The 13,826-nt window shown below is 49.7% G+C and overlaps 1 protein-coding gene across 1 annotated transcript in view; it reads left to right on the top strand.

Annotated features, from left to right (window-relative positions):
• The window catches only part of DIP2C (disco interacting protein 2 homolog C), a 186,786-nt gene that overhangs the window by 133,357 nt on the left and 39,603 nt on the right, over positions 1–13,826 (top strand). Inside the window, exons 31-32 of the mRNA XM_077758432.1 lie at positions 4,246–4,414; positions 6,334–6,504. Coding sequence (XP_077614558.1) covers positions 4,246–4,414; positions 6,334–6,504 — 340 coding nt within the window. The remainder of the gene's footprint in view (positions 1–4,245; positions 4,415–6,333; positions 6,505–13,826) is intronic.

Below are 13,826 nucleotides of genomic sequence, written 5' to 3' on the forward strand. Positions count from 1 at the left end.
TCTGACCCTCCCCTGCTCACGCTGTCTCTCTCTCTCTCTCCTAGAAATAAATAAAAGTATAGATAAATAAATAAATAAATAAATAAAAATAAAAAAATAAAATAAAAAAGAAGACATCCCGTCATCAGGGTAACTGAAGAGCACAAAACAGTAGCTCGCAGTGTGCTGTGTGTCATCACACCTCGCGTCTGCCTTGCTCTGAGTGCCTGAGCTCTGATAGCTGACTGAGCCCCCCCCCCCACTTTTTTTTAAACTAACTTTTTTTAATCCCCATGTGTCTTTTTAACTATCTTGTTCTATTTGAAGTTCAGATCTAAACTAGAATAGTTCAGGTTCCAGAAATTCTCAAAAGATAAACGTCTTCAGTATAAGCAAGTAGGTCTGCTCCGGAAGTGTTTGTAGCCAGCGCCAAGACGTCAGTGCTAGCTAGTAAGTGAAACTTGGTCAGCATTTGCTGGACTGAACGAAGAAAGGGCGAATAGAAAATTCATGAATAGGGTTTCCTGTTTTCCTCTAGTAGCAAGATTTGGTCATTTTTTTCTTGATGTTGACTTCCATCCTACTTGTGGGAATGAGGAGAAAGGTGAACTGTACCTAATTTTCACAAGTGTGCTTGACATTCTCTAGCCTTGAATTCTGCACAGGGAACCCCAGCCCTTTCACGTGTGAACGGTTCAGAGGAAGCAGATCACTATCCTGATGTATATTCTTGAGAAAGGTAGTCGTGGGTGCTTTGTATTTAGCTTTCTGCATTTTGAATCTCCCTACGATAGTATTTGTAAAATAAAACCTTGAGAACAATATGGAAATGATAAATTGTCATCGTTAAGACGAATATCATCATAAGGTTTTACCTGCGTGGTGATTTCCTAAGACGTGTGGCTCACATGTCACTGACCATGTTTAGAACCCAGCACTGAAAACATGAAAGTCCTTGCTGAGAAACAGCAACCATGTAAATTTGAGCTGCAGTAAAAATCATGCAGGGAAATCTGCTTGGGTTGTATTATTAAGCCTGATTCATGAACAGGTTGAATAACGTTTGCTGTTAACAGAAAACTGTGCCCCATCACTTCTCAAAGAAGTGATATGCTTGCTTCCTAGCGGATAATTAGGATTTATGAAGTTCATAACATACAGGCTCATTAGATCTTGGGCTGTTGGCTGGTATATGATCCTATATTTGATCCCAGTTTTGCCCCTGAGATTGTTCTTTTAATGTTCATTTCCTGGAGGTACATTTTCCGTTATTTTTATTTCTTCCTGCTTCATGCTGCCTGGAGGTTTTTGACAGGAATTAACACATTAGCTCCCAAGAAAGGCTGTAATTCAGAGAATGGCAGGTGCGTGTGAATGGATTCTGGGGCGCTGTAGTACAAGGGACAGAAAGCAAGACTGTGCCCACAGCTGCAGAACAAAACATCACTTTCCATTAAGTCGGGCCAGTTGGGAATACCCTCCTCCTATGTGCCCACATTTTCAGGGGCTTCCTGCCTTTAGGAAAGGATCTTGGCAGCAGAGAGGAGAGCGTTGTGTCTCCTAGCTTCTGGGAAAACATCTCTAAGAATGGGCGGTGGTATCGGTGGCCTTTAGACGTATTAGTACAGCTGGGGGGTGGGGGGCATTTCGTGGGTGTCACACCCCAAGTGTGTAATTCTTGGAAGGTTACTTTGGAAATAACATGCTAGGCCCCAAAAGTGAGAACACAAATAAGACATGCCAACTTCCTAAACCAGAGAGAAGCTCTCATTTTAAAGAACCTCGGTCCTGGTTATTAAACTCCTGGAAAAGCTTGTTTTTCACAGACTGCAGACTCTAGGCCGCACTTGTTCAGAAATGTGTGATGGGATAGCAGACAACTTGTACGCAGCTGCAGGAACAGGCTGCCAGGACTTTGTAACACTAATAGACTGGTTGTCATGTTATGTGATCTCCTGAGTAATATATTAAATGATCTTTAATGACCTAAGTTAATTTCTCAAGGACAAAACTTACAGAAATCCTGATGGAATTTGGAATCGCCAGAACTGGGTCTTCAGTGATTTTGATACATTGACTAGAAAAGTAACTTACTGCACCTTAACTAGGGATCCACTCCGTGTGCCCCTCTGGGTCACCACGCGCCCAGCAAAACGTCCCTGTCAGCAGGATTTCAAAGGAAATTTGAAAAGTTGTGGGTATGATACTCTTCTCCTCACTACTAAGAACAATAGTGTGTCCTCAGAGCTCTTTAAATTTCATCTAAAATCAGCTCGGAACTGGTTCTGATTCTAGTCCGAGTTTTGGTTAACCCTTTAAATACAGGGTGTCTATTCATTCTCAGACTTACTCAGGAGGATTGAGAAAGATCTGAACATTCTCATTAATAAACTTACCTCTTAAAAATTAGCTTCCACTTGGGGCGCCTGGGTAGCTCAGTCGGTTGAGCGACCAACTCTTGTTTTGTCTTGAGTCATGATTCCAGGGTCGTGGGCTGAAGCCTGGAGTCAGGCTGTGTGCTTGCGACTCTCTCTGCCCTCTCCCCCAAGTGCTCTTTGTCTGTCTGTCTCTCTCTCAAAAAAAAAAAAACAAACAAAAAAAAAACACAGCTCCTACTTGATTATCAAACCTCCTTCCTCAGATAATACTTAAGCTGTCTCCCCACACGCTGGTTGTTGATTGATGTTGTGATAAGTAGTTCTCCATTATTAGAAGGACCTGAAGTACTCCCAACTTCTGGCAGTTTGTCATCTTGATAAGAAACATATGATTGGATGTTTCCAGGTTAGGAGTTGTATGTGTGTGTGTATGTATTACACTCTATAGAAATGAATGAGCATCCTAGAAAATCATGAAGGGCCAGTCCCACTTACGTGCGCAGCCCGTGCCGGTACTTTGGTGTGTGAGTTTGCTTCTCCACACGGATGTCGCTGTGTTCAGAAGTGGTTACATATCCTGTCCTCCTGTAAGGAGGGGCTCTAGACCCACATCTTAGATGTAAGCTTTGTGGGTTCTACCTTGAGAGCCCATCTGTCAGCAAACCCGTTTCAGTGGTCTAAAAAGACTGTAGTCTTCATAAAATGTTCCAAATTGGCAATGTATGACCTCTGAAAGCCGTCAGGGGTTGGCATTAGCAGCAGAAAGGTGCGTGTGGGGGTCACACCTGTGAAGGCGGAGAGGTCACAGGTCAAGGTGGGGGGTCCTGCCGTCCTGAGCGCTGGCAGCTGCCGGGCAGCCCCTCAGCCATCACATGACGTCACAGCAGGTCCATCTGAGGGGTACGTAGCGGTGGGTAAGGCACTTCCTGAAGCAGAAACAGGGTCGGTAAGTAGTACTGATTCTAATGCATCCAAAGAACATATCTTATATCTTGCTTGTGATTTTCACTTGCTCCGCTGGCACCCCAGCCGTGGGAGGGGGTCCATAGCTCCTGATGTGGGGTTTCCTCCACGCACTTACTCTCTCGAGTCAGGATTTGTTCCTCCCTGGAAGAAGTACTCTCATTTAATAGGAAAGATTGGTTTTCGTGGGACTTTGTTACTCACCAAAGTAAGAGTGGCAGTTGACTGAGCTTGGAGATGCTGGAGTGTGGTTACTACAGCGCGTGTGCACACAGTGAGGGGCATACAGTTGTTGAAGTGTGGTAGTGCTTTCTTTGACTTTTTCTGCTACTTATTCCTAGAGGATCAGGTTAAGTAACATTGCCAGCTTCTATGTTAACGTTGAGTAATAAAAGAGAAAGCCATGCAGCATTACAGTGTCCTCTGTCTCAGCAGCGCGTGTGTACATGTGAATTACTGCTGGATGACTCTCACACTTCTTGAATTTTGGTTTCAACATGGAGGGGTTTAAGATTTCTCAGTCAGGAAGCCAATTGAAAAATAAATGGACGAGGCTCCTGGAGGCTCAGTCAGTGGAGTGTGTGACTCTTGATCTCAGGGCCATGAGTTCAAGCCCCACACTGGGCCTAGAGATGGCTTAGAAAGAATGGACAAAGGACTTGATTAGACACTCTGCCGAAGAAAGCATACAGTTTTATAAATCCAACCCGGTGTTTCTTATGTTTTGCTAATGTAGCAGCTTGGAGAGACATAGAACAGCCTCTCAGCTTTTACATTTTCAGACGAGCGCTCAACCATGATTCCTATAGTTTTTTGTGCTTTCACAAGTTTTCATGAACATGCTTTCATTTTTATTTGCAAACCTGGAGGGCTGCGGGTGTGTCTGAGGCCCCTCCTCACTCGGCCCCTCCGTCTCTCTCTGCAGCGTGTACTCCGGGCACCAGTCCATTCTCATCCCGCCTTCTGAGCTGGAAACCAACCCTGCCTTGTGGCTTCTTGCCGTGAGTCAGTACAAAGTCCGGGACACGTTCTGCTCCTATTCAGTGATGGAACTTTGTACCAAGGGGCTGGGCTCGCAGACAGAATCGCTCAAGGTAAGCAGCCTGTCACCCAGCCTCCGTGCTGTGGGGGCAGCCGCCGGCGCCCCAGGGAAGCTCGCTGCCTGAGGGCACGGGAAGGGTTTGCTAAGATAAGTGTTCACAGAAACCGAGGTATAGTCCGCCGTCACCGGAAGCTTACAAAACTGATTTCGTGTGGAAACCGTACTTTATAAGATGAATAATTCCCCACTGCCGCACAGAGTTCTAGGTCAGGGTGTGCACCGCTGATGTCTGCAGTTCCGTCAGGTCTGCCCGCAGAGCCCTAAGCTGCTTTTTCTTCTGGTGGTGAATTCACTTGTTCAGTGGAGTCAATTTTACTGTGATGCTAGTGTTCAAGTGGTAAATTTGAATTTAGCTGTTCATTTTTGTTTTCCTTGAAGCCCCTGATTTATAGATGTGCATCCTAATCCAAATATTAGCATTTCCCTCCACTTAAACCAGTAACATTTTGATAGACATATTTTCATGGTAAATGAAGTAGTCATTATCCAAGTAAGGAGGAGAGAATAATCATACACCTGTTTTGATTTATATTCCGATATTATCCGTTGTTTATATCTTTGTGTATACATAGATTATATGTACGTGTGTGTACGTGTGCACACATAAATTGTGCACATACAAATAGTTAAGCAATGCATTTATATCCTGAGTTTTGTTTTCCTATTTAGACCTAATGATTAAGCTTGAACAAGAAGAAAAAAAATGTAAGATAACATTGATGTTAAGTTATGTAAATAAATGTATAGTTTCTTGAAATTATAAAAATAGGAAAAGAAATTCATAAGATGTAATTATCACTTACATCCACCTATATTATTTTATCAAATGATGGAGTACCTTTCACGAATAGTGACATAATTGAGTGCTTTCTAAGCAGTTTACATATCGATTCATCTAACCTTTACCAGGGGTGTCTGAGAGAGAAACTACTATTGTCTCCGTCTTAACTATGAGGACACTTACGTTACAGAGAAATTAAGCGCCCTTTCCAGGTTCTTACACTTAGATGTGTTGGAGCCCTGTTTTGAATCTCTGGCTCCACCCAGGTCCACCGACCCAAGACCCAGGCTGCACTGCCGCCCCGAACACACACGTGTGTGAACAGACTATGGGTTCATCCACTTGTAATGTTTTCTGTGCGATTTGTGTCAGTGAGGTCGTATGTGTGTGCGAGCTCCGGTGCCGGAGTGACCCGAGCGTGTCTTCTGCACTGTTCTCAAGTCACTGCACGCAAGCCACGGTGCAGGGAGGGGGCCGAGAAGGCTGCGTGGTCCTGCCTGTGCCGGACGCCCTCCCGCCCCTCGTGCTCTGCTGGAGACGTCCCTCGCCACCCGCCTCCCGTCTACGTGCAGCTCCTTCCTCCCCGGGGCCCCCAGCCCAGCTGGGAAGCACCCTCTGCACAGAGTCCGGTGCTCCCCTCTTGGGGGGCCCTCCTCTGAGCCCGTTGACTGAATTCGGCACAGAACTGAGGTGTGCTCAGTCAATGTAACCTTTTAAGTCTCAGGGGACTTAGAAGGAATGTGTCTTTTCCATTCTTATATTAAAAACCGCATGTCTCCCTTCCGTGCAGTGCGTGCTCTTGTGTATCCGCGTTCGTAGGCGCGCATCCAGATGCTTCCTTGTGTCCGCACGCCCTGTCCCTTAGTTACTTTACCCAGGACCTTGCTTCTCCTCGCCGTGGCCCCTGCTGGTACATTAGATCTGTTTGTAATGGTGTCTTTGATGGTCTGATACCTGTGTGATTGCTTTTTCCACACAGACTTCCAAGAACAGCTTAATTAATGACATGGACACCGAGCCCTGGGAATGAGTATCTGTGTGGAGCTGACGGGGCTTCCACCCCCCTGGTTAAGGGGGTCACGCCCTTGAGCCCCGGAAGGCTGACCTCTCACCGCTGTCCTTGTTTCTAGGCACGAGGACTGGACTTGTCCCGCGTGCGGACGTGTGTGGTCGTGGCAGAAGAGCGGCCGCGGATAGCGCTCACCCAGTCTTTCTCAAAGCTCTTTAAAGACCTGGGTCTCCACCCACGGGCCGTCAGCACCTCCTTTGGCTGCAGAGTGAACCTGGCCATCTGCTTGCAGGTGGGTTCATGGCTCCCTAAGGGCCCCAGTCAGAGTAACTTGTAAATGACAGGCACACAGCATAGTGGGCGTGGAGAAGACACATTTTAATCACATGCATGTGATGGATGCACACTTGTTTGGTTTCTTTTCTTTTTCTTATTTTCCACTCTGCATTTGTCAGTAAACTCATAACTAACATGTATAGAACTCACTCTGTCCTGAAACAGTTTAATTTCTGTAACATGAGTAGCAGTTGGCCCAGACCCCTGACGTCAGGCTTTGTAAAGATGCCGTAGTAGACACATGTTTCACTGTGGCAAGAAATCCTGTCTCTCAAAGCCCTCGGTCCCCTGTACAGACAATACCTTCTGTAGGAAGAACGCCGAGTTCTTTAGCAAACATGAGGTATGCTGCCGTGAGAGCAGTCTGGAAACGATCATTGTGATGATTTGCTGCATTTCTATGGCTTAGGTGTGAGGCAGCCCTCGTAAGATATTCTCACACTAACTGTGGCCAAAAGCCCACTTGTGACCATCTTCACTATTCCCTTCTTTTATTTTCATTTTTGAACCCTAACACTAGCACCCCGTCCGTGGAGTTTCTGTGCCGGGTCAGGGAAGCCGCGTAGCACTGTCCCGGGGCGCAGCCGCGGACTTTGTTCCTAGAACATAGTGAGAGGACAGGATCTCCAGTCACGGCGGGTGTGGAGCAGGGCACACGTCTCCCGCTCTCCCATCCCGCCCCCCCACTGTCCCGCATTTCTGGCTCTGCGACCTCGGAAAGCTCCGGGGGGAGTGGGGGGGCGTGTCCTCACCGGCGCTCTGGGTGCTGGGACCTGCCCTGGACGTTGGCCAAGGGGGGCCTCTTACCATATGACCAGGTCTGATGTGATTGCTTCAGAAACATTAGCTGCAGAAGAGTTTTTTCGTTTTTAATTTTCTGCTACATCTGGAGGGGCATTGCTGCCAGCGGCATGGTGCTGTTCTAGAATCTTGGCAGCATCTTTAAACATTTTTGTACGTTTTATGTTTTTTTCCCACTTGTTTGCTTTATTCTCAACTCATTTTCAGCCATTTTTCCTTTTTCTGAATGGTTAGCATTAGTGGAAGGGTCTGTCAGTAGAGACCAAGTGCGTCCTGAAAAGCAGGGCAGGCTCGCGGTCCCTTGCCCAAGTGCTTGGGGCCCGGTTATGTTTTAGGCTGAAGGGGGTTTCTGGCTTTGCAGAGGCAGCGCCCCGTCGTCACACACAGCAGTGGCCCCGCAGCTCGAGGGCCCGTGTGGCAAGCAGCCTTGTGTCACCCGAGTCAGACTGTACCCTCCTCGGGCGTTTCCCTGTAGTCAGTGAGGGACAGTGAGTGAGTAAAACACTCCCGTAAAAGTGAGCAGAATAGGAGGGGAGGAGGCACTGGGCACGGGGGCCAGAGAAGGCTGCCCAGCGGGTGGCATCTCGGCGGAGTTGGCCCGGGAAGGGGAGGCAGCAGCCTGCAGCAGCGCTGCTCGGGGGCGTTAGTTTTCCGTGAATCGTAGCCCACGACCCAGCAGGCGCGGTGCGGGCACCGGGCAGAGCAGGCAGGGCGCGCAGCCCGCGTGGACACTCGGGGACACCTCCTCCCCGAGGGAGGACCCGACCTGCAGGTGCCTGACCGGATTTCCCACGGGTAAGGACGACACTGAAGTCCGCGTGTGCACACACACAAGGGAGATGACCTGAACGTTCCGGAATTTCTTACAGATTGAGTATTTTTATAAAGGAGCATTTCAGAAAACAAACCAGAAAATACAGATTAGCCAGTAAATAAATAACTAAACCCGTAATTCCATCTACCCAGAAGTAATACCGTTAATCCCTTGATGTAAAACTATCAAAAGCACCAAAAGCTCTAATACTCCCTCAGTTCCAGATAGCGTACCTAAATGTGTGAAGGCGCTGGACATGTTTTCCCTCGAGCGCAGCCCGTGAAATCGCGGAGCAGACCTTCCTGTTTTCCGCTGATGGTTGCTTTCTGGCAGTGCTTCCTCAGGAGGGTTGCTGGCCCTCGTCCGGTGGGGGAGGGGCCTCCAGGTGGCCGGGTGCCTCGTGGGTCCCCACAGACGCTGTGCGGACAGGGGGCGGGGCCTCCGCCCTGTGAGCACAGGCCGTGTACTGGGGGTACGGTGTCACGGGCCCACCTGCTCTCCAAGGGCTCCCTGGTCTTCCAGGAAGGCTGAGTTACACGGTGGACAGGTTTTTAGGACCGCAGAATAGAATAGGGGATCGTTTTTACTTTGCAAAAATGGTTTCCACGGTCGGCGCTCTGACTCTGCTGTCATCCAGCCGCAGGCATCCCTCGCAGCTCTGTGCAATTTCACACTAAAAGCCATTCTCCACTGTAGCGCCTTTGATGGTCTGACTCGCTGGTACCGTGACTCGGGCCGTCCGCGGCCTCTGCTGCTTCTGCCGCCTTCACGTGGCAAAAGCCGGCTCTCCTTCCAAGGGCCCCTGAGTCCTCGAGCTGGGAGTATTTTCCTTGCTCTGACCCCCTGCGGTGCTTCATCCCGCACGCCTGCCGCCTCCTGCCGCGGCTTTTCCCTGTCTCTCTAAGCAGCTCCTGAGCCTGCAGCCGGTGAGGGACTCGGCCCCGCACAGCCTCTCGTGTGGCCGCACAGCTGATGCTCAGAGCTGAGTCAGCCTTCTCAACCCGAATTGATCCCTTTAGCTGCAGATACCATTCACTTTGGGGAAAGTAGGCACAGTCTCTTCAGAGTCCAGCCTGCCATGTAAAGTAGGTCCGTGAATCTCCTCCACATGAGCCCATGGTACGAATGTCCATCAGTCAAAGCTGTGGCCTCAAGGTAGCTCTCCCTTCCAGCGAGAGTCAAGGGTTCTCTGCTCTTGAGCGTTGTTAGCTCAGGCCGCGGGTCCAGGCCTGCACCTCAGGAGAGCAGGTGTTCACCCTCAGGACACAAGCATTCACTGACCAGAGTTTCGGGCCCTGAGGTCCCAGGTAGCATCTGTTTGGATCTCCCCACACTTCGCTGGGGGTAGGTTCATTGTTTTGTGTTCAGATGGAGGAAACAGGCTCGGACAAGTTAAGTGAACGTCCCCCATCGACCAAGCAGGGAGGGAGAGACAGAGCCTTCACTGCTCACGGGCCACGTGCTCTAGGCAGGGGCGGACAGTGGGCAGCAGAACCTGAATTGTTTCTAATGGTGTCGTCCTCTCTAGCATTTAAGTCAGACCCACTGTTTTGTGTGACCTAAATCCGGCACCGTGAAAGCCGTGTGTCTGTGGGTAGGAGGCTGCTGAGGGAAGCATCCCGTCTGTTGCTCTGGAGGTGGAGGGTCTGCAGGGAAGGCACCTGGACAGCTCGGAGCAGTGCCGGCTGCGTGCTCGTGCTGCTGCATGAAGCCCTGGTTTAAGGGAAAGTCACGAAGATGGACAGATGTATCATTGTCAAATATGCAAATGGACAAGTATAAAAACTTTCAGTGTGAGACCATCATAAAAATAGATACAATGATTTGTGTGGTGCTGTTGACTCAGTTCTTCTATCTCAGAAGCCAAGTGATTTATTTACCCACTTAACGTTCCACGGCGGGAACTGCCCATCCCCCCCCAGCTCCAGGTCCTAGCTCGGCGGTGGCAGAATGGACTCATTGAATGAAGTGTGGCTGCCTTGGATTTTATGTCAAATACTCGTGTATTGTAGACTCTGCACAAGAAAGAAATGCAGAAGTATGTGTCATTTTTTATACTTAGAAATGAAATTTCCTAGAATCTTTAGCCATAAAAATGACCTTAAAACAATCTGTATTTGTTAAATCTATGACAAAAATGGACATTGGGTCAAGTTATGACTTCTGAGTTTAACTGACTCTGACATAAATTCCCTTAGCGACACTTAAGAAGTGTCACGTGCCGTTAACGTCTGTGGAGAAAGATACCACCGACAGCCACAGTGACTCCTGTCAGAAGTATAAGCTGCAAGGTCCTTGGTTGTAGTCAGTTAGGAGCTTTGGCTCACCCCGTACCAGAAACCGGAGAATTCTCCTCTCCAGCAGAGGAAGGAAGGGAAAATGAGGTTGTCTTTTTTCTAAAATTTTAAAGTCACTGCAAGCAGAAACTTTGATCTTTATTATATTATAGAAAAATAACGATTACGTTATCTGGGAGGAAAGCTCATTATAAATAGCTGTGTGGAGCTAAATCAATGGTAGCCAACCTTAAATCTTAAAGCTCACAAATGCAGGAGAAACATATCCACTCTGATAATGAAAAGTGAAGTCATTGTTTGTTGGAAAGAAAAAAAAACCAGGAAGCTCAGAGGCCTATATAAATCTTAAGTAATTCTCACAGTAAAATTAATAGTTATGATACCTTCATTAATTTAAGCTCTCAATTCATTGTTCCCCCTCCAGTGCTTATAGATGGAACAAAATAAAAATAAATGAGGTGCCATGGGGGGCTGTACACTCCCCAGAATTAGTCATATTCAGCGGAAACTCGCACACGTTTTCCTGCTGATCTGTGTTGTCCCGGATCATGAAAATGAACATTGGAGATCACGGACCTGCATCTCCGTTACCAGTATACCAGTCAGCGTTCTGATTTGTGAGCGGCAGGAATCTTCTTTGGCAATTTAAATGGAAAGGCTTTTACCAAGACCCCACGGGTCATGCTCCGAAGCCTCTCAGGAGCTCCGGGCCCCAGGTCGGGACTGTGCACCCGGGAACAGCTCGTGCCCCAGCGGTGTTCCCGGGAGGACACTGGTGTTGTAAACTGCACCACCGGCCGGCTGGTCCTGGATGCCAGCCCCACTCCCGGCACACACGCAGGGCCTGGGGCGTGTCGCGGACCCGCCACCACCACAGGAGGGAGCGTGGGCTTCGGAGCCGTGCGTGGGCGCAGTGACCTGGTCACGGGCTGGCTTCTGGGCTGCGGGGAGCACGGTGTGGGCTGGTTTTAGTCACTACACAGAACATGGGCTTTGTATCCCACACAGGCCAAAAGTGGGGGAGGGGGTCCCCAGATACAGGGAAAGGGTTCAGATGCTTGGTGACCACAGGGGGTGACTCATGGCTATTTCAGCCCATCCCTCTGTCTGCCCAAATAAGCACATACTCTCTGTCCCATTCTTACACGTCACCTGCCCCCTAAAAAATTCTCCTAACACGGCTCTTACTCTCAGAACAAGTAGCACACCCACCGTCTGTCCAAAGGAGAAACGAGCTGAAGCCTCAGCACTGACTGTAGCTGTTTCTAGGTGGTGGCCGTTCCCTCACTGGTACTGAAGCTGTGCACGTGGCTGTAAAGTCCACCACCCGGATGGACGGGCTCTGTAAGACTGTGGGCGGAGGGACAGGGAGGCGCATTCACGCATCCCGCTGTAGCGCGGGCTCTGGGCGTGTGCTGGGCGCCAGTGACCTCAGTGAACAGGCAGTTGGTATCTGATCTGCCACGTGCCAGGCGTGTCTTCCCCTCTGGACACTCTGGAGCTTTGGGGATAGCGGCAGGGAGAGCCTAGGATCCCAGAGACCCTGATGGGCTGTCCACTTGCGGCTGAACACCTGTGACCCACCTCACTGTCAGGAGTTGGCTTTGGTTTGGGTCGGTGCATTATCGGTCACAGGAACTTCCTAGGTTGTAGCCTGTGCCTTGAACCAGGAACACGAGCACCTGAGCTCATTGGTCCTTCCGCTTCAGCCGCGCTCACAGACTCAGGCGCCCTGCTTCCCAGCCTGCGTGCCTTCACGCTGGGGGACCCGCAGTCGCCTGCCTGACGCCTTCAGAGCACCGTGTCTTGCGGGGCCGAGAGCGGGCGGCCTGGGCCTGCGGCGCGTATGGCCGGTCTGCACGGTCCCGCTCGGCCGGCGCCGCTCCCAGCAGAAGCAGGCGGTGTGTGAGCGAACAGTTGTGGCTGTGTTCCTGGGAAATTCTGCAAAAACTCTGCTCTTTTTCTGTGCATGGGTTTATTGACCTCTGTGAAAGTCAGCTAACCGGTCAGTGCTGCCTCAGTCTGGCCCGGCACGTGAGCTGGATTTTCGCTGCCTGTGGCCCTAACAGACCCACTCTCTCCTAGCCAGCCTCTCCCTGCAGCCACTCCTGACACCGATTTCTAATTCAGGCAGATGCTTAATACCAACCACAGAAACCAGCTCTGCTCAATGTTAGCAAAAGGTAGATTTTTTAAAAAGAATCCTGGACTTCCATTTTTTATTTGGCTGTAGAAGTCACAAGAGACTGTTCCAACCCTAACAATTAAAACAGTCTGGTCAGTGTAGAAGTTAAAGTTCTTCTGATCCATCAGACAGCTGAAGACTCAGGAAGTGTGACGTGTCAGTGGACTGAAGTCATCCGTGCAGAGAAGAGGCCCATGTTTTCCTCCCGGAACAGGAGCAGCAGGAGGAATTCGCCAGAGACCAGCCAGAGCATTGACGTGGCACGTAGTGCAGGGAGGAGGGTGAGCATCCCAAGGAGCATGGCCCCCCGACCAGCGTCCTGGCTGCTCTCGTCCAGAGCGGATGTGCAGGCAGGAGAGCCGGGAGAACCCTCTCAGTCCCTCAGGCATCTAGTAGGAGCAAAGCAACAGGACTCTGAAGCCGCAGGAGGGCCCCTGGAAGGGAGACCATTTCCTCTGAGGGGCTGTGGGCCTTCAGTGGGTGGAAGGCAAAGGCACTGAGGGCAGAGCGAAGAGCAGGACTGGAGTTCCTTCCTCCGGGCAGCCCCACACCGCGGGGTGAAATACCCTTGTACTCCGAAGATGGAGGTGACTCGGGAGTGTGTGCCTATCAGCCCCCTGGACCTTTACCAGACACCACACATTTGCCTTCCAAAGGCTGGACGTCAGGCCGCAGATGGAGAAAGCTGGGGAGAGGCTGGACGGAAGGAAGAACCACGTCGTCAGGCAGAAAGCTGGTGTCCAGAGTCTCAGATCCCAACTCGCGGTCCTGTCCACAGCCATGAAGCCAGCGTTGGATGCCTCTCACTGGAGCGGTTGGGAGAGCCCCGACCGCCTACAGCGTAGTCACCGAGACCCCCAGAGGAGGCCACAGAAGGGTGAGCCTTTTCCAGGAGTGGCATGTTTTTTACTTCAGTCTCCACTGGTCTTTTAAATATAATGCTTGCCTTACAGTAAAAAAAAAAAAAAAAAGACAAACAGAAAAGGAAATTTAGTATGTGACCACAAGAAGAAATGGTCCATAGAATAGACATGCTGGTATTACCAGAAGCTCTAAAATAACTATGAAATGTATGTTAAAGGATCTGATTGGAAAGGTGTACACCTGGCATGAAGAGATGGGGAGATCACCGAAAGATAGAAACTACAAAAAGGAAACAAATGGAAATGCTAGAAATGAAA

Source organism: Crocuta crocuta, unplaced genomic scaffold, assembly GCF_008692635.1.
Source record: "Crocuta crocuta isolate KB4526 unplaced genomic scaffold, BGI_CrCroc_1.0 scaffold32, whole genome shotgun sequence".
Taxonomy (NCBI): Eukaryota; Metazoa; Chordata; class Mammalia; order Carnivora; family Hyaenidae; genus Crocuta; species Crocuta crocuta.